The sequence below is a fragment of the Pongo abelii genome, chromosome 8 (genome assembly GCF_028885655.2).
Source record: "Pongo abelii isolate AG06213 chromosome 8, NHGRI_mPonAbe1-v2.0_pri, whole genome shotgun sequence".
In the NCBI taxonomy this organism is placed as follows: domain Eukaryota; kingdom Metazoa; phylum Chordata; class Mammalia; order Primates; family Hominidae; genus Pongo; species Pongo abelii.
Window position 1 is genome coordinate 18,063,889 of NC_071993.2, and position 20,681 is coordinate 18,084,569.

Below are 20,681 nucleotides of genomic sequence, written 5' to 3' on the forward strand. Positions count from 1 at the left end.
CTGGCTAACATGGAGAAACCCCGTCTCTACTAAAAATACAAACAAATTAGCTGGCTATGGTGGCACACGCCTGTAATCCCAGATAGTCGGGAGGCTGAGGCAGGTGAATTGCTTGAACTTGGGAGGTGGAGGTTGCGGTGAGCCGAGATCACACCATTGCACTCCAGCCTGGGCAACGAGCAAAACTCCGTCTCAAAAAAAAAAAAAAAAAGAGATGCTCAAGTGGTCCCTGTGGGGAGGAGAGCTGGCACTGAGAGGAGCTCACAGGGAGCTGTGGTCGGGTGCCCCTCTGGTCCTGAGCCTGCTCCCTCCTTGATTCTCAGCCTCCACTGGACTCTCAGCTTAAAGGGCATGACTTTCAGTCCCAACTCCCTGCTGCCCTCTTTGACTGCAGATTCTAGACTCTGACTTCAGTTCATCTCAGCACAGAGCTCACAAGACACAAGCCAAGTCCCTTTCCTTGACCGTTTAGTTAAGCCCAACTGTTCCCTGAGGGCTTATTACAGAGAAGCCCGGGCTGGGCGCAGTGGCTCACGCCTGTAATCCCAGCACTTTGGGAGGCCTAGGTAGGCAGATCACCTGAGGTCAGGAGTTCGAGACCAGCCTGGCCACCATTAAATGGCGAAACCCTGTCTCTACTAAAAATACAAAAAAATTAGCCAGGTGTGGTGGCACCTGCCTGTAATCCCAGCTATTCAGGAGGCTGAGGCAGGAGAATCACTTGAACCCAGGAGGTGGAGGTTGCAGTGAGCTGAGATCAGGCCACTGCACTCACCCCTGGGTGACAGAGGGAGACTCTATCTCAAAAAAAAAAAAAAAAAAAGCCTGGAAATTTCTAGGAATATTTGCCTTCTGTATTTCCATTAGTGTTACTGTGTCCAGAATTGGTGGGTTCTTGGTCTCACTGACTTCAAGAATGAAGCAGCGGACCCTCGCGGTGAGTGTTACAATTCTTAAAGATCGTGTGTCTGGAGTTTGTTCCTTCAGATGTTCAGATGTGTCCGGAATTTCTTCCTTCTGGTGGGTTGGTGGTCTCGCTGACTTCAGGAGTAAAGCTGCAGACCTTTGTGGTGAGTGTTAACAGCTCTTACAGGCGGCGCGTCTGGAGTTGTTTGTTCCTTCCAGTGGGTTCGTGGTCTTGCTGGCTTCAGGAGTGAAGCTGCAGACCTTCGCGATGAGTGTGACAGCTCATAAAGGTGGCGTGAACCCAAAGAGTGAGCAGCAGCAAGATTTATTACGAAGAGCAAAAGAACAAAGCTTCCACTGCATGGCAGGTGACCTGAGCTGGTTGCCACTGCTGCTCCTGTTGCCTGCTTTCATTCCCTTATCTGGCCCCACCCACATCCTGCTGATTGGTCCATTTTACAGAGAGCTGATTGGTCCATTTTGATGGCGTGCTGATTGGTGCGTTTACAAACCTTTAGCTAGACACAGAGTGCTGATTGGTGTGTTTACAATCCTTTAGCTAGACACAAAAGTTCTCCAAGTCCCCACCAGATTAGCTAGACACAGAGCACTAATTGGTGCTTTTACAAACCTTTAGCTAGACACAGAGTGCTGATTGGTGTGTTTACAATCCTTTAGCTAGACACAAAAGTTCTCCAAGTCCCCACCAGATTAGCCAGACACAGAGCGCTGATTGGTGCTTTTACAAACCTTTAGCTAGACACAAGAGTGCTGATTGGTGTGTTTACAATCCTTTAGCTAGACAGAAAAGTTTTCCAAGTCCTCACCAGTCCCAGAAGCCCAGAAGCTCTCACTGACACTAGCCAGGGGACTTTGTGGCACCTAGCCCCAGCACTAGCCCCAGCACTCGGGCAGCCTAGAGGGAGCTCCTCCCAGACAATCAAGAGGAAAAGAGGGGAAGCAAGAAAGAGATGGAGACCCGCCATCGTGGCCAACGTTCTGGTCCACGCAAGGGATTCAGCCTCTGATCAAGCCCCAATTCCTGCCCACGCCTCTCCCTCCACACCTCAAGGCAAGCAGAGGGAGCCAGCTCCGGCCTGGGCCAGCCCCAGAGAGCGACCCCCACAGCGCAGTGGCGGGCTGAAGGGCTCCTTGAGTGCGGCGAGAGCCGAAGCTGAGGCTGAGGAGGCGCCAAGAGCGCGCGAGGGCTGCTAGCACGTTGTCACCTCTCATTACTAGCATTCTCTGTGGAATATCCTACCGCGTGGTTCCCATGTTTCATATCCAATTAGTGATGAGGCTAATCATCCTGATCTCAAATTTCCTCTGCCTGCCCACCAGCTGACTTAAACCCCTATACTGTGGGCATGCATTCTGCCCACTCTGAAATCTTAGGATTTAACTTCTCTTGCTTCCTAGAAAATGAACCACTTTGTTCCTTCAGTCATTTACTCACTAATAATTTGTTGAGAAGCTTTGTTTTGAGGAGCGTGAAGGATCTGAGGTAAGAACTACCACCGATGCTGGTGATCACAATATGTGCAGCTGATTAAAGTTCCTCGTTTACACTACCTACATCCCGGGTAAGAATTTCATTCCCTCAACCAATACTTTTCGTTTGAAAGCATCTCATTACGAAAGCCTTCAATCTTTTAGGCTTCTGCGTCCTGCAAAACAAATATGCTTCCAAAGAGCCTATCTTTTCAACAAATCCTTGGTTTGAGCCTGGATGAAACGGTTATTACAGAATCAACTGGAGAGGAAAAAATCTTCATCTAACACTAAAGTCTTTCTATTCTGCAAGGTGAAATCCTTTGACCTAGATTCTGTCCCTTGAAAGGCAAGTGACAGTAGGCGAGCCTAAGAAAATTGGTTAATTCTTGATCTAAAAAGTTAAATTCATGAACCACACTGATTTGATTACCTTGAAAATCTACCAGACAGAAAGTTCTCCCTTTTATCCACCTTCATTGTTACCTTCAGAGCAGCTCTCTCCATAGCAACTGAAAACTTTTCTGGGCTGAAATAATCCTCTCTAGCTCCCAGTGCACAGTCAAAGAATTTTAAAAACAGGGAACTTTGTAACTGTGAAATACTCTCCAGGATTTAAAAGGCTGTGGAGCTCCAGATAAAGAATCGTTTATCTTTCTTCTGAAGGTAAGCACTGGGGTTAGAAATGGTTGCATCATCCTCTGTTACTTTTAAATTGCTAACATAACAACCTTAAAGTGTTGTTGTTGTTGTTTTTAACTCATAAAAGTAATCCCAGTACCTTTGTTACTAGCCCACAGTCATTTACCAGCTCATCTCTGGTCCAAGATTGGACGTGAGATGCTGTTAACATTTTACATGCCTTAAGCCATCAACAGAAAGATAATTTTTTTTTCCAGGAAGTTGATTGGCTCTAAAGTCATCCCCCACTCCTTTAGTCACACTGAGTGAGTGTGTGTGTCATGTTCTTGAGGTCTTGAAAATTCTGTTTTTCTAAGATGCTTCCTGCTCTAGAATCTTGATTGTTAATAAACTAAAAAAAAGACCTGTGTTTTCTGAACATTACTATTTTCTTCTAGTACTTTTCCTTGTCTAAAACTTTTTTTTTCTTTTCTTTTTTTTTTTTTTTTTTTTGAGATGGAGTCTTGCTCTGTCACCCAGGCTGGAGTACAGTGGCACGATCTCGGCTCACTGCAACCCCCACCTCCCGGGTTTAAGCAATTCTTCTGCCTCAGCCTCCCGAGTAGCTGGGACTACAGGTGCATGCCACCATACCTGGCTAATTTTGGTATTTTTAGTGGAGACGGGGTGTCACCATATTGGCCAGGCTGATCTCGAACTCCTGACCTCGTGATCTGCCTGCCTTAGCCTTCCAAAGTGCTGGGATTACAGGTGTAAGCCACCGTGCCTGGCCTAAAACTTTTAAGCTCGACATGATGTTGGTCATTTAGTAGAATTTATTTTCTCTTTTTATTTAGGGATGAGGACCATGAATCACTCGGAGTTCTTTATAATGGGAGAAACATAAAGTGTTTCCCAGCCTGGGTCCTGTAACTTGTACCACCTGTTGGTAAATGGAGAAACTTATGTGATGCTATGTTTAGTTTAGGGAGAGATAATCTAACAAGCTTTTTTGGCTGCTGAAAGTCTATAGCCATGGTACTTTCCTGCCATTTGGGGTTAGAAATTACCTACAGACCCCCTGCTGTGTAGAAACAGCTTGTTATTGCAAATCAGCTTAGCCACCCAATTAATGAATCCTTTCAAACATGTTGGAGGCACAATAATTGAAGGCTTTATTTTTCCCCTTTACCACAGAAATTCCTTTGGTTACAAGTTTACCCCGTAAACGGCAACCCACTCATCTCCATCCAAGACAGACTCAAGGTGGAGGAAGCGTGGAAATGTGCTTCCAGACAAAACTTTCAGTATCCTGGGTGCCATTGTTTCTTCTACTCAGCCGTGTTTTTTCTACTGAGACAGACAAACCCTCAGCCCAGGACAGCAGAGGCCGTGGGAGTTCAGGCCAACTGGCAGACCTGCTACAGGTTCTCTCTGCTGGTGACTACCCACCCCAAAACCACTCAAGAAGCCTCATCAAAACATTGTTGGAGAAAACTGGGTGCCCACGGAGGAGAAATGGAATGCAAGGAGATTGCAATCTGGTTAGTGAAATAGAATGGGGTCAGTTATCAGAGCATGTCCAAAAGAAAGCAATGGATTCTATAGGGATTTATTTCAGTAAAGCAAAATCACAGGCAAATCTTCCAATATGCAATTGGGCAATGCATTCTGGTAAAATAATTTCCATATTTGGGATACAGCAAATCAGCATTCTATGTATAGCACCTAGGGACATTTTTGTTTTTGAAAGGATGATGTTTATGTAAGGCTTTCTAGAACCCTTTTGCATATTTAGAGGTGTTTATTTGTGAGCATGAACTTTTAGTCCTCTTTTCTGATTGACTAATCTTTTTTTAAAGCCTTCAGTGCACTTGCACGTGACTAGTTTTAGATGCTATTTGTTTGCTGGAGCATAATGTGATCTGATATTTGTCCAACATTGGATTTTTGAGTACTTTTTCCTGGCCTGGTATTTCCTAATATTATGCATGGCGGGTAGTTAATGATTGGATAATCATCTTAACGATGAGGAATCTGAGCTGGGGAGACAGATGCTGCAGGTGGAGCTGAAATCGCACCCATGGCTCCTGAGGCCTGAATCACAGCCTGATCTTAGCCTACAAAGTGAATCTCAACCCTGATTGGAATCAGCTGCATAGGTTTCCCAGCATAGCCATGTTTAGGTGTCATCCTCTAGAGACTGAGATTTTACTTGCCTAGGATAGAACTTTTAAAAGTCTCTCCAGGTTATTATTTTATTTTATTTATTTTGAGACAGAGTCTCTCCCTGTTGCCCAGGCTGGAGTGCAATGGCATGATCTTGGCTCACTGCAACCTCTGCCTCCTGGGTTAAAGTGATTCTCCTGCCTCAGCCTCCTAAGTAGCTGGGATTACAGGTACCCAGCACCACGCCCAGCTAATTTTTTGTGTCTTTAGTAGAGATGGGGTTTCACTATTTGGCCAGGCTGGTCTCAAACTCCTGACCTCGTGATCTGCCTGCCTCCACCTCCCAAAGTGCTGGGATTACAGGTGTGAGCCACGGCGCCCGGCCTCCAGGTCACTTTCATATGACGTCAGTGGTGTCTGAGAATTTCTTCATTAGGGAGGGTTGGGTAGGATGGAAGGTGAGAGCTCATGTGTTTAAATGACTACAAAAGAAAAAATAAAACCTACTCCACCATCCCATTCCTGACCCACGAGATTTTTTAGGATGAACCCATAAATACGTAAATGAAAGCATATATAAATAAGTAAAACAAAAGCTAACAACCGTCTCCAAAATATATTTTGGCAGACTTTCTCAATCATGCAGAGGTGAGGGAGGGAGGGGAGGGGAACATTTTCTGACCAAGTGTTTTGTTTTTTCATAACAGAAGAGGTCTTGCTCATAGAGAATTTTTCTCTGCTTTGTGTGAGCAATAAATAATTCAATAATTATTAAAATACCCAATGGTTCCCAGAGGAAATGTGTTATAATAGGCAACTCATCTGTGATGACATTAATATATATAGATAGCAACACAAGACGTCCCACTGGAAATAACCAGAAGTCATCTCTTATTCATGTCCTCTGAGGATTCGCTTCAGGGGAATGTTCTCCTTTAATGACGTGAAGTGCCTTATTAAGGCAGGTTGAATAGTAGTTTTGCCGGGGGGAAGGTAAATATGCAAAATTGTTCTCCATTTTCAGGGCTGGGGGAAGGATTGTTTAGCACTTATTGTTTTCTGTGACAGTATCAGGAGTTTAGCCAACTTGGTCCCCATTTGAATCAGTTCCATTCCTAGGACTTGAAACACCATCTTTAATAGCTTCACCCTCCTTCTCTGTGAAAGAAACGCAGGTGAAGCAGAAGTGAGTCTCAGCTTTACCTGCTCAGAAGGCTTCAGTTCACCCCAATCACCCATCAGGAAGGAGCTTAGGAAACGTCTCCCACCATTCATGAAAAGAGGGAGGAAACAGAGTCCTCTGGATTTCACAAACACGCCGGTTCTGGCGCAAACCACAGGGCTTCAGCTTGTGGCCAAGTCTGTTCTGTCATCTGAGGGGCTTTGTCTGCTGACAGGCAGGGTTCATGCTACAGATTCCATGGTAAAAAGAGAGGTTAAGGGGGTTTCTTCATATCCCTAAATGTCTGAAAAAAGAGGGAAGTAGGTATGTTGAATTTGTTGGGAGGAAAAATGCTTCCAATTGTAGGTCTGTATAAAAAGTGAATTTTTTAACAAGCCAATCTGAAGTATCTGAGAGCACTGCACATTTAAAATAAATTCAGTCAAGCTGCAGTCTTTGAAAATTAATAGTTCTGGACTGATCCTGGCTTTTTCTTTCTTTAATGAGAAGGGTTAGAATATAGTTTTAATGAACTTCATGAGAGATTAAATAACTCCAAAACAATACATTCCACTTCAATAATTATGAGAAGCATAACCCTACACCGGTTTCTGAAAGGAAGAGAGCCCTTTTCTGGCACCTTCTAGTGTTGAGACATGTGGAGCCTCAGCTTCCTCACCCGGAAGGCTGGGATAATAAGCCCCTCAGGGAGGTCTGTGAGGACCATATGGACAAACCCGTGTTCCTCAGGGGTCAGATGTCTGTGAGGGTCAAATGGATGTAGATGTGCCTCTGAGGGAGATATCTGTGAAAATCACATGGACATGTGTGCTCCCCAGGGAAATCTCTGCAAGGATCACATGGACACATATGTTCTCAGGGATCAAATCTCTGAGAATCACGTGGACATACATGTATTATGTCCCAGGAAGATCTCTGTGGACCTCATGGACATGTGCTCCTCAGGGAGATCTCTGTGGGGATCTCATGGACATACATGTTCTTAGGAATCAGATCTCTGAGGATCTCATGGACACATGCAGAAAGTCAGATAAGGAGCTCAAGTTCCTTCTGTTCCCTCTGCCTCACAGCAATGTCTGATTCCTCCTTTTCCAGGGACACTACAGCAGCGCCATTCCTCAGAATCTCCCACCCACCTGTGTCCCAGGCCCTCCTCCACTGTGCTAGATTCAGAGGATTTTGAACCAAGTTCTCCAGGCAATTCTTAGACACATTCAAAGCAGAGAACCACTGCTTTAAGGGTCTCCATTTAATTCACACCTGGCCCTAGCCCCTGACATAACTGTCATGGAATAAAGTGGGGAAAACACCCAGCTTTGTCTTATTATCTAACAATTTTATCTTAACTCTTCTCAGTTAAAAACTTTTTGTCAGTCAGAAGACCCACTAAATCTAGTACAGACCCTAGAGCCAGTACCTGCCATCAGCAACATCCTTCCAGCTCTTTGTCAGGAAAAAAACACATACACGTTCTCTCTTATATTTACAATCAATTGTTAGCCACACCCCACCTCCGAAAAAAAAAAAAAAAAGACCTTATAGAAACCTGAGAACTTAAAAGAGACTGTCTTCTTTTAAGTTCTCAAGTTTCTATAATATAAAAATTCCCATTATTTAAAATCAAATGTTTAACATCTTTCAGTCTAAACCCCCTAGAGTTTATCCTGGAGGCCTGACAGCTGTCTTACTGATGTAGGAGAAGACAGCAACCATGTCGTTTTTTGTCAACTGAGGCTCTCACCTGGCATAGATCATAAGCAAAGTTGAATTTCAAGGCTGGGTGAGGCCATGTGATGTGGCTACAGGATGTGGTGGACAATTATTACCAAGTGTCCGAGTAGCCTGTTTAGCTTGTAAGGGGAGCCTCTCCTTGCATTTTAATCAGTCTTTTCCCAAAGTTTATTTCCTTATAAAGTCATTAAAACTAATTCCCAGAATTTATGAGATTTCCCCCCACTTAAACCTTTTCCCCCACCTGACAAGATTAAAAGGAAAATCAATGGATTATTCCTGAATGAGTCCATTCTTCTTAAACAAAGAATTGCTTCACCAGAGGCAGCAGCCTTGGACAGATCTTGATGCCTGTGGGGTGGCAGTATTTGCAACATTTTGCTAAATAGCCTCTCCCAAACACAACTGAGCCAACTTCTAAAACATTAACAACAAAACAAATCTAGTGGCGTTGAACTGAAAATTCCAGCTCTGTCCTCATCCAACAGCCCCAGTAGTGCTTTTTGTCATATCTATGTCCAGGGGAAGAATTCTTATTTTATGTTAGCTTTTCTGAGGCTTCCACCCGTATTCTTTCCTCAAGCCAACGCCTTCTGTATTAAAATAAATTCTTTAAGATTCAAATATTATAAAAGGGAGAAAGGTTTCCAGCCTATGGTCATTTGATTCACAATTAAGCTTTGATTTAGCAGGCCTCAAAAAATCAAAGCAAATGTGATGCAACACCTGTTCATTCAAGGTTACCAAAATCTCTGTTCAGACAAAAGAAGATGCTTCTACAACTGTTTCAAGCTTTCCAAAGCCAGAAACCAATTGTACCTTCCATATTGTGTGCCTTTTACACAGTTCTGGAATGCCTACCCACACGATTACAGTGCGGACCCTGCTCTCTGCTGTTCCATGCCATGCATTCCAATTCCAACCCTGGAAAGGTACATGGCAAAGACATTGAGGAAGAATGATGCATGGACAGGAGTCTCCGCATCTCAGATGGGTTGAAATATGGTCACAAGTTCTGCCATGTGCTCATACACCAAGCCTTGCCCTGGTCTCATGGCCCCATGAGCATCCTACTCCTTGCATCATAGACATTCTTCTTCCTACCTACCCAGCCCCATCAAACAACCTGAGTAGCACTTGAAAGTATAACATAAACTCATTAAACGCTCTCGTTGTACCATGTCCTTGTTCTGATTGATGTTAGACTTGGAGCAATCTCTTAGCCACCTAACTGACCTCTACTCCCATCAAATAGGAGGGAGAGAAAATTACCTGTCAAAGTGGTTGCCTATCAAGTACATCAGTGAGTCCACAGCCTGTGTTCTCCATGGCACAAAAGGAAGGAATAAAAGAATGGGTCCTGTTCTTCGAAGAGCAGGAATTGTGACTAACAGTGCTCTCAACCATTAGCTGTGTAGCTTTGGGCAAGTTTCTTACCCACTTTAGTCTTGGTTTTCACACATTCTATGAGTAAACTTTTCTCATGAAGAAAGGTGTAATTCATGTGTTCTTTGCAGTATCCTTGCATACTGTACACAAATGTATCCATTAATTCATTGTGCATGAAATAATTGAGTAATTGGTCTTCTAGTTGCTTTATACTGTAAAAATCAAATATTTAGAAATATTTGGTGGATTATTACATAGGCTGGAGACATTTTGTTTTTCACATTTAAAATAATAAAATAGGGTTCTTATTATTGAAAAATTCATTACTTTATGCATTTTTCAGAACCGATTAGATTATGCACCAAGGAATAACTGAATGCAAAAGGTACTCTGCACATTGCTGGGCACATGGCTACCAACAAATTGTAGCTAATAGTACCAATAGTTTAGTTTCAGGAGGTTATTTGGTACAAAGAATGGCTTTATTACACTTTTATTTCAATGGATTCGCCTTTTGGGTCTTGGTGTCAGCCTTACAATCAGCTACCAAGGTGTGGACTTTTCTTCTGGGCTACTTAGGGAAAAGAAAAGGGATGCTGAGGTTTTAGAAGTGGAGCCTGATAACCACATCGAGAGTTGGTCTTAGCAGAACCCCTGGGTCCCCTCTGTTTGAGTACTTGACCCCCTGGAGTTGGGTTCTGGAGAGATTAAAGTCTGTGTGGTTTTATGAAGAATGTGATTATGCTTTGATTTGGAGATGGATGACATTTGTTTTTTCCTGACTCAGATGATTACATAAGCAGATGCTACACAGTGGGTTGTACAGCAGACCTGGAATTAGAACCCCCAAAACTTCCACTTCAAAGAAGACTAGATTAAAAGATATTGTAGTACAATATCCCCACCATGGAACAAATCTGTCTGGGAGTCAGGAAAGGCATTTCTCAATGCTTTCACTCTGTGGCTGTGTCCTAGGGCTGCTTCTCAGATCCTGTGAGAATTTTCAGGAGCTCCCCAACTGTCTCTGAAGAAAGGCAGCTTCCCTCTTGCTGAGAAAGCTTCTGGTCCACAATTCCTGTGTCCTTTTTTCACTTTCCCACAACATTTATCCAAATCCCTTATGCCACGTAAACTTCTCAGATTGCAGGAGCTGGGCATGTGCTTGTGGTTTATGAAACACAGTGGAAGGGAGGAAAGACTTTTCCTCTGACATCTTAAATTCTGTAGCTGGGGGTTGTGAACTAAATGGACAAAAGATGGATTAACAGGAGAAAAAGCACACACATTTGATGTTAATATTTTTATGTGGAATAGGGGCATCATAGAAAAAGTGAAAACTCTAAAGAAGTGCTTAGACCCAGGGGTTTATATACCATTTTAACAAAGAGTAATAAATTGTGGGGATGTGACAAGAGTAAGAAAAAAAGTGAATTTGGACTAGAGATGGTAAATTGTGGGAAAGTGACTAGGAAATATGTATGGGAAACCAAAATGTTTTCTTTAACATTATACCAATGGAGGATTATTTTAGTAAGGTTCATTTGTATAGGTTCATCTCAGCATTAGTTCCCCATCTCCAGTGATAAGAATGTTCTCCTCTTCCTGATACAGCAAGGATAACTTTCTCATGGGAAATTCATGCCCTGCTTTTAGATAGTAAGGGGAAGGGCAGAGAATCCTTCCTGTACCTGCTGTTTCTCAGTTGCCTTCAGCTCAAAATAATCAATATGCTACAGTGGCATATTTTGGGGCAGTATATTCTGATTCCCTTCAACAAAATCATTTTTGGCAATTTCCCTAAATAGGATAGAAGAGGGGCAGATGGAAGTCATTTGTAAAATTTTTATACCTCTTAAGTGCCAGGTATTGTGCTATATGCTGAGGACAGAACTACACAAAAAGCAGATGAAATCTGCTCTTAATGGACCACTGGTTCTCATAGAGAAGAGAGAGAATAAACAAGTAAACAAAGCAATTTTACAATACGAGTGCTATGAAGAAAAATTTTTAAATGGTGTGTTCCAGAATTGTGCTGTCCAGCACAGTAACCACTAGCCCGCATGTAACTGTTGGGCACTTGATTCGTGGCTCATCCAAATTGAGATGTGCTGGTAAGCATAAAATGCACACCAGTTTTCAAAGACTTTGTTCAAGAAGAAAAATATAAAAATCTTAATTTTTAAAAATTTTGATTACATGGTAAAATAATTTAATCTTGGATGCATAAGGTTAAAATATTACAAAAGTTACTTTTAGCTGTTTTTACTTTTTAAAATCTTGCTGCTAAAGAACTTCAAATGACATATGTGGCTCATATTTGCAGTGTGCCTTGTATTTCTATCAGATAGTTCTGTACTAGGGAACGCAGGTTGGGAATCTTTAGGAAGGTGTTGTGAGAGGGTGACAATTTAGGCTGAAACCTGAAAAATGAGGGGAACAAGGAGACCTGGAAGATTGTGGGAAAGAACTTGGTGAAGCTGACATAAAATCACAGGGGCAGAAGTTGAGTGAGATGCTGGACTAAGGCTAAGAGAAGGAAGGAGGGTAGATTAGACAGGAGCCATACCAAAAAGAAGATTGCAAGGAATTTGGATTTTATTCTAAACACAAATGGGCATCACTTTAAAAGCCAAAGAATAATCTGTTTTACACAAGGCAACAGATCAACAACTTGTGGCCAATCTAGTTGGAGACAGGAATTACTCTTAGTGGAAAAAAAGAGTTCCCTAGACGGGCATCATTGTTATGTGGGAGTCCAACTCTCTGAATCTGGCTATTGGTCCTGCCTGCTTTTCTTTTCTATTTGTAAAATGATAAGCAATGAAGACCCTGGTGGTCATTAGTGTTCTGGAACTATTGGCTAAGCTTTGTTTCTTTTGTTGTTGTTATTGGTTTCTTCCACAGTGCTTTGAACCAGATGCACTATTACTAATAGCTGGAGGAAATTTTGAAGATCAGCTTAGAGAAGAAGTGGTCCAGAGAGTTTCTCTTCTCCTTCTCTATTACATTATTCATCAGGAAGAGATCTGTTCTTCAAAGCTCAACATGAGTAATAAAGAGTATAAATTTTACCTACACAGCCTACTGAGCCTCAGGCAGGATGAAGACTCCTCTTTCCTTTCACAGAATGAGACAGACGATATCTTGGCTTTCACCAGGAAGTACTTTGACACTTCTCGAAGCCAGGTAAGAAGGCAAAATTGCTAACTGGCTCTGCTGCTAAGATACAGTCCTAGAGCCTTATTTTCAGTTCCTTATTTATTTCTAAGACATTCAAGGACTTCTAAGGGGGGTAAGTATTTGTGGGTTTTGGTTATGAGATGTTAAATGACATAACTAAAAATTCCAAGTCCAAAGGAGGAAATGTAATGACTAATTGGAAGAGGAGTTTTCGCCAGAAGTTGGGTGGATGGACAGGCAGTCCAGGTGACAGGGCAGCTGTCTTCTCTTGGGTCCCTCTGAGCACTCAAATCAGTGTGACCCAAGGCTTTTTGACCAATTTCCAAGGACTGAGTTGTAGTGGTGGAGAGCAATGTTTCTATTTGCCTTGCCTTCTGGCTGGGAAAGGAGAAGGCAGAGACATTTTGAAAGAGATAAATTATCATTAGTTATTTCACTGAAGAAGCAGCTTGCAAAAAGCATTACTCGTGGTTGCCAGCCCTAGATGATATCCCTTTGTGGCATTTGAATTGTGCTGCCTGTGTAGAGGGTCTATTCAAATGCCTCTCCTCTCTCCCAGCTCCCACCTGGTCTCTGTTGCCTTCATTACTCTTCTAGCAAAACTGGCCTTTCAGTTAGGTTTTTGCTTTCTGGTTTGCAGCGGGAAATCTCAGCAGATAAAGTTCTCTGAACATAAGGTTTATTTAAGCCATTTTTTTTTTAAAGAATTAATTGAGAAGCCATTACTACATTTTGAAGAGTATGGGGAAATCATTTTTTTCTTGAATTATTCATAAACATGTATACACAAATTTAGTTCCTGCTCTCAATTCTGGCATTCTGCAGCTTAACGACCAGCAAACATATCCTCTAATTTGCTGTAAATATGTTTAATTTCTTTTATTGGCAGAGCAAATGGAGAAGCTGTTTGCTAAGGACTTTGTGACTATCACATCTGCAGCTCTAATCCTGTTAATTTCAAAATGCGACCATATTTTTATTCCTATTTTCATTTTAGGAAAAGGGATTCCTAGGCCCAGTGGAGTGGCTCATACCTACAATCCTAACACTTTGGGAGGCTGAGGCAAGAGGATCACTTGAGGCCAGGAGTTTGGGATCAGCCTAGGCAACATAGCAAGACCTTGTCTCTACGAAAATAGAATTTAAAAAATTAGCTGGATGTGGTGGCATGAGCTGGTAGTCCCAACTACTCAGGAGGCTAAGGTGGGAGGATGGCTTGTTCCCAGGAGTTTGAGGTTACAGTGAACTATGACTGTGTCACTATACTCTACCCTGGGCAACAGAAAGAGACCCTACTTCTAAAAGAAAAAAAAAGAAGAAGGGGGAAAAAAAAAGAAAAGAAAAACGGGTTCCTTTACAGAACTGTTTTCTACTTAAACCAGGAGGCGTGCCTACATATAATTTCTTCAGTGCAACATCTATATAATCCAAGTTTGATTCAAACTGGCTGCTAACATTTTAATCCTACCCATTACTGCCTCATGGGTAACTCAGCACTTAAAAGCACTTAAAAGGTGATGTGGTGTGTATTTCTAGGTTTCTGGTTATCCCACACATACTGCAAATACCCAGGCTTCTGAGTATTTCTGAGATAAAACAGCCCCAGAACAGAATAAATCAGTATTAATTCTAGAACTCTTTTTTCCAGCTAGTTTCAGTCATTAAGAGTTGAACACCATTTGTCATTAAGGGTTGAACCCCTGCTGAGTCATAACCCTTCGCTACACCTCAGACCAGTGAACACCTGGATGACACCACTGTCTCTAGTTCCTAGGAAGGGTCCATGAGCTCATTCAACTGGACTAGGATTCTCTAGGAAGTCAATCCGTCAAGACTTTGCAGAAGGCTTTTGGCACTTCACCACATCAGCTGTTCTTTCTGACTAGATGGCGTGAGGTCAGATGAGGTTCTGGCTCACCAGGCCCATCATTACTTGAATTTGCAGGTCTTGGTCTGCACGGGACCCACCTTCCACAGATCAAGTCACTAACGGCTGCTCCAAGTGGGCCTCAACCAGATCCCTAAGAGAATCAGCTTGATACCCTAATCCAGGCAAGCTCCCTAATGGCTCAGAAAGCAACATCTCTCCATTCCTTCAATCTGTTTTGTCCAAACCTCTCTGTGTTTTATCTTCCTGACTCAATCTCTTAATGTTCCCACCTCTTGAATTCTCTCCACTGTTGGCTGATTCCATGGTAAATGAACAGGGATCTCTCCCTAGTGTTCCCATAGCCCCACCTACTGCATGGAGGCTGGGCGTTCCTGACCCCACGCAAAGGACTTCAGGGATGTGAACAATGGTTGGAATTCTCCTTTATCCTCAATGGTGTTTTGAGACCATTATTGTTTCACAACCTGCATGAAACACTCATGCTTCTGTGAGGTTCAAACTCTGTTATTTCAACTTGTTCTTTTCACCCATTGAACTTCTGGCTACTTCTCCAAATTTATCAAAATTTTGGTAACTGATTCTTAGCCTTCCACTCTGCTCTGGACCATGGTTATAAATATGTTCCTGCCAAGCTCTTCAATTACAGACTTTAAAAAAATAAGTTCAATGGGCACTTTTTCTCCTTATCCTAAGTCATTAGAATGCAACCTTGACACAATAACCTTCGCTTGATCTGTCTTTTGATGAATTTATTTTCTCCTTCACTTCATATGAAATGGGCTTAGTACAGTGCCTGGCACATCGTAGGCACTCAAATGTCTGAATGGGAATATGAATGGGAGATAAAGCAAAATTAGAGCTTTTCACATGCTTATAATTTAATTGAGGAAAATTGATATACACATTTGAAAAAGGTCCTATGTCCTCTGGGAGTTCAAAGAACATGGACAGTGTGCCAGGTTTGATGTGCAGTGAGCACATACTGAGCTTGGGACCAGAGGCAGATGAGAAGTAGAGGGGCTCTGTGATGATGCAAGGCAGCAGAGCATGTGTGAAGTCAGGGTAGGGAATGTCAGCTTGAAAATCATTCTCCTGCAGGTTGCACTTAAAGCGGGGAGAGAAACAACCCACCAGTTTTAAGGATGTTAAACAATAAGAGCAGGAGATCCCCTTGGAGAAAACACATCTTTAAGAGGATAGTGAGGCTGGGTGTGGTGGCTCATGCCTGTAATCCCGGCACTTTGGGAGGCCAAGGCAGGTGGATCACCTGAGGTCAGGAGTTCGAGACCAGCCTGGTCAACATGGTGAAACTCTGTCTCTACTAAAAATACAAAAATTAGCCAGGCGTGGTGGCAGGCATCTGTAATCCCAGCTACTCAGGAGGCTGAGGCAGGAGAATCGCTTGAACCCGGGAGGTGGAAGTTGCAGTGAGTCAAAATTGTGCCACTTTACTCCAGCCTGGGTAGCAAGAGCTAAACTCGGTCTAAAAAAAAGAAAAAAAAAAAAAAAGGATAGGGAGAAAAGCTGGATAAATAAGGACCAGTGAGATGAGGGTTAGAAAATTCAGTGCCATGGTAGATAAACACGTAATTTCCAAATAGAGTTGTATCTGAGACAGGAGAAAGATGATGGTCATATTCCTCAAATGATTCAATTTTCTTTTAGACAAACTATTCCTTATCACTTTAGGGGGAAATTTCAGAGATGTTTGAATCAAAATAACTTCAGAAGTTACAATTTTCTCTTTATTTTGTATCTGATTTCAGTGTATGGAAACCAAAACGCTGCAGAAAAAATCTGGAATAGTGAGCAGTGAAGGTGCTAATGAAAATACGCTTCCTCAGTTGGCAGCCACGATCATTACTTTGTCCCTCCAGGGTGTTTGTCTGGGACAAGGAAACTTGCCTTCCCCAGACTACTTTACAGAATATATTTTCAGTTCCTTGAATCGTACGAATACCCTCCGCCTATCAGGTAAGGATGTTTTCATGAATTTGACTTCCAAGTCACACCTACTAAATAAACTATGCCAAAAACAAAGGCCAAAGCTCTTGATGACTGAATTCGTTCAGGTATGTTTTAAATACCATTTTTTATAGAGTCATAAAGTCCGACAGCTTACGTGGCCTTTCAAGGCAAGCATGCTATGAAAGCTATGCGGTGATGAGGCAAAAACAAGGACTTGGCCTATTTCTAAGTGATTGGAATTGTGGATGTAGAGGGAGTAGGAGATTTTATGATTTGCCCTAAATACTAACTGAATAGTTTCTTATTTGGGACGTAATGCTGGGCCAGGCCTAACAAACTGTTGTGTAGAATGAAAGAATAGTATTCCAAATTGTGCAAGACATTTGGCAGCAGTTTCCTTGCAATCATGAAAGTCATTTAATTTCAAATAGAAGTAATGTGAAATAGCCATCCTTGCTGCATTTCTGACTACCTGCTTTTTGGGGCTCCAGGATGAAATGGGATGTCAGAACTGGAATTAGAATGTTTGTTTTGCACATTTCTTTGTACTTGACAAGGCATTAAAAATGAAATGACTAATTCTTAAAATAGTCACCAAAATGCCCCTGAGATGGATTTTTGTTGTTGTTTTTAGAGACAGGGTCTCATTCTGTTGCCCAGGCTCAAGTGCAGTGGTGGGATCATAATTCACTGTAACCTCCAACTCTTGAGCCCAAGCAAGCCTTGCACTCCAGCCTCCTGAGTTGCTGAAACTACAGGTGTGTGTCACCATGCCCAGCTAATTTTCTTATTTTTTGTAGAGACAGGGGTCTCACTATGTTGCCCAGGCTGGTCTCTGATTCCTGGCCTCAAGTGATATGCCTGCCTTGGCAGTTGGATTTTATTTTTTTAAAGCAACTCATTATCATGAGTAAAAAATTGATAATGATTCCTTAATATCATAAAAAATTCAGGCTGGGTACAGTGGCTCACGCCTGTAATCCCAGCACTTTGGGAGGCTGAGGCGGGTGGATCACTTGAGGTCAGGAGTTCGAGACCAGCCTGGCCAACATGGTGAAACCTACGTCTCTACTAAAAATACAAAAAAAATTAGCCAGGCGTGATGGCATGTGCCTGTAGTCCCAGCTACTCCGGAGGCTGAGGCAGGAGAATCGCTTGAATCCAGGAGGCAGAGGTTGCGGTAAGTCAAGATTGCGCCACTGCACTCCACCCTGTGAGACAGAGCGAGATTCCATCTCAAAAAAAAAGTTCAGTTAGTGTTCATGTTTTCATAATTAAAAAAAATTATTTTTATTGAATCAAGATCAAAATAAAGTCCATAAAATGCAAATTGTTGGTTTGTCCAAGTTTCTTTTATACATGTCACACTTAACACTTCTTCCATCTTTTCTATTTTGTTGCAAGTTTTTTTTGTTGAAAAACAAAGGGGGTTGGTTTCCATCTGGAGTTTGCTGATTGCAGTCCTAGTCATCTACCACGCATTTCTATGCATTGTGTTTCTTGTGTAGGGGCTGTTATATGTAGAGGCTTGATAAGGTTGCTTAGCTGTTTTACGTTAGTACCTTCCATTAGGAAGCATGTAACATCTGGTCATCTCTTTTTCAGAAGTTATAAGCTATTGGTGATAGTTGCCTAGATTGATTAATTATTTAGGACTTATAAAATAGTGATCTTCTAACTCTCATTTCTTCCTTACTAGTGTAATAATCCCATAATAGAAAAACTTCCTCTCCTCACTACTTCATCTTGTTGAGGTTCTTAAGGGAAGGTAAAAATAAATTCTTGACACTTTAATTTGACAGTTTTAAAAATAGTAATAGTGGCCATGCATCCTTCAAAAGAGAACAATTTGCTTTTAAAAATATTTATTTCCCGGGCCAGGCGTGGTGGCTCACGCCTGTAATCCCAGCACTTTGGGAGGCCAAGGTGGGTGGATCATGAGGTCAGGAGATCAAGACCATCCTGGCTAACACGATAAAACCCAGTCTCTACTAAAAAATACAAAAAAAATAAGCCAGGCATGATGGCGGGTGCCTGTAGTCCCAGCTACTCGGGAGGCTGAGGCAGGAGAATGGTGTGAACCCAGGAGGCGGAGCTTGCAGTGACCTGAGTTTGTGCCACTGCACTCCAGCCTGGGTGACAGAGCGAGACTCCGTCTCAAAAAAAAAAAAAAAAAAAAAAAAATATATATATATATATATTTCCCTCACATAGATTGTAGGCATTTGTTGTTATGTTTATACCTATGCCTTTAACATTCTTTTTGGCTCTCTTAAATGAAGTCCTCTTTCATCTATCTTCTAGTTGATCTTTGTGTGTGTGTATATACACATATATGTATATATGTGTGTTTCTAATTTTTATAGGTTAATTTTATAACCTGCTTCATGATTATTTTTGTATGATTTTTAGGGGTTTCAGATATATAATACTATCTCTAAATACATATAGTTTTGCCTATTTATTTCCAATTCTCATGCTTTTATTTACTTTCTCATCTAATTGCATTGGTTAATAACCTCAATATAATGTTAAATAGTAGTGGGGATGATCTGCATCCTTATTATGTTTCTGACTTTGAAAGAGAAGCCCATAGTATTTTCTCATTAAGTTTAGAGAACAAATGAGAAAAAATATATTTATGGAGTCTTTCATATTAACCCACATTTTTACATCTCCACTGCTGGTCATTTCTTTAAGTGAACTTAATCAAAATGGGAAATTTACCCAGGTGGTAAATTTGGTCATTTCTTTTCAGCTTAAATAACTTCATTTTGTATTTCTTATAAGGCAGGTCTGCTAGCAATAAATTCTCTCATTCATTGTTTATCTGAGAATGGCTTTTTTTAAACCTTCAATTTGAAGGATTATTTTGCTGGATATAAAATTCTTGATCTTTTTTTCTTTTTCTTTTTTCAAATTTTTGTGGGTACATAGTAGGTGTATGTATTTATGGGGTACATGAAATGTTTTGCTACAGGCATGCAATGTGCAATAATGACATCATAGAGAGTGGGGTATCCATCCCTTCAAGCATTTATTGTTTGTGTTACCAACAGTCCAATTATATTCTTAGTTATTTTAATATTAATATTTACAATTAAATTATTATTGACTATAATTACCATGTTGTGCTGTCAAATAATAGGTCTTGTTCTTTCTAGTTAATTTTGTTATACCCATTGACTATTCCCCTCCCCCAATACATTTCCTAACCTCTCGAAGCCATCCTTCTATTCTCTATGTCCATGAGTTTGATTGTTTTGATTTTTAGATCCCACAAATAAGTGAGAATATGCAATGTTTGTCTTTCTGTGCTTGGCTTATTTCACTTAACATAGTGTTCTCCAGTTTTATCCATGTTGTTGCAAATGACTTGATCTCATTCTTTTTTATGGCTGAATAGTATTCCATTGTGTATATGTACCAAATTTTCTTTATCCATTCATCTGTTGATGGACACCTAGGTTGCTTCCAGATCTTAGGTATCATGAACAGTGCTGCGACAAAAATGAGAGTGCAGATATCTCTTCAATATACTAAGTTTGTTCTTTTGGGTATATACCCAGCGGTGGGATTGTTGGTCATATGGTAGCTCAATTTTTAGTTTTTTTGAGAAACCTCCAGATCATTCTCCATAGGGGTTGTACTAACTTACATTCCCACCAACAGTGCACCAGGGTTCCCTTTTCTCCACATCCTTGCCGGTATTTTTTATTGCCTATCTTTTGGCTATAACCCATTTTAACAGGGGTGAGGTTATATTTCATTGTAGTTTTGATTTGTATTTCTCTGATGATCAGTGACGTTGAGCACCTTTTCATATTCCTGTTTGCCATTTGTATGTCTTATTTTGAGACATGTCTATTCAGATCTTTTGCCCATTTTTGGATCAAATTATTAGATTTTTTTCCTCTAGAGTTGTTTGAGCTCCTTGTATATTCTGGTTATTAATTCCTGGTCAGATGAGTAGCTTGCAAATATTTTCTCCCATTCTGTGGGTTGTCACTTCACTTTGTTGTTTCTTTTGCTGTGCAGCTTTGTAACTTGATGTGATCCCACTTGTCCACTTTTAGTTTGATTGCCTATGCTTGTGGAGTATTACTCAGGACATTTTTGCCCAGACCAATGTCGTCAAGATTTTCCCCAACG

General features: G+C 41.4%; 1 protein-coding gene across 3 annotated transcripts in view; it reads left to right on the forward strand.

Moving 5' to 3' along the window:
- The first annotated feature begins 2,955 nt into the window (after positions 1 to 2,955).
- SLC39A12 (solute carrier family 39 member 12) overlaps positions 2,956 to 20,681 on the forward strand; it is an 84,499-nt gene continuing 66,773 nt past the window's right edge. For all 3 annotated transcript variants that reach the window (XM_002820569.3, XM_009245158.2, XM_002820570.3), the window contains exons 1-4: positions 2,956 to 3,063; positions 4,216 to 4,562; positions 12,395 to 12,676; positions 16,328 to 16,535. In XM_002820569.3, coding sequence (XP_002820615.2) covers positions 4,302 to 4,562; positions 12,395 to 12,676; positions 16,328 to 16,535 — 751 coding nt within the window. In that variant the 5' untranslated portion in view covers positions 2,956 to 3,063; positions 4,216 to 4,301. The remainder of the gene's footprint in view (positions 3,064 to 4,215; positions 4,563 to 12,394; positions 12,677 to 16,327; positions 16,536 to 20,681) is intronic.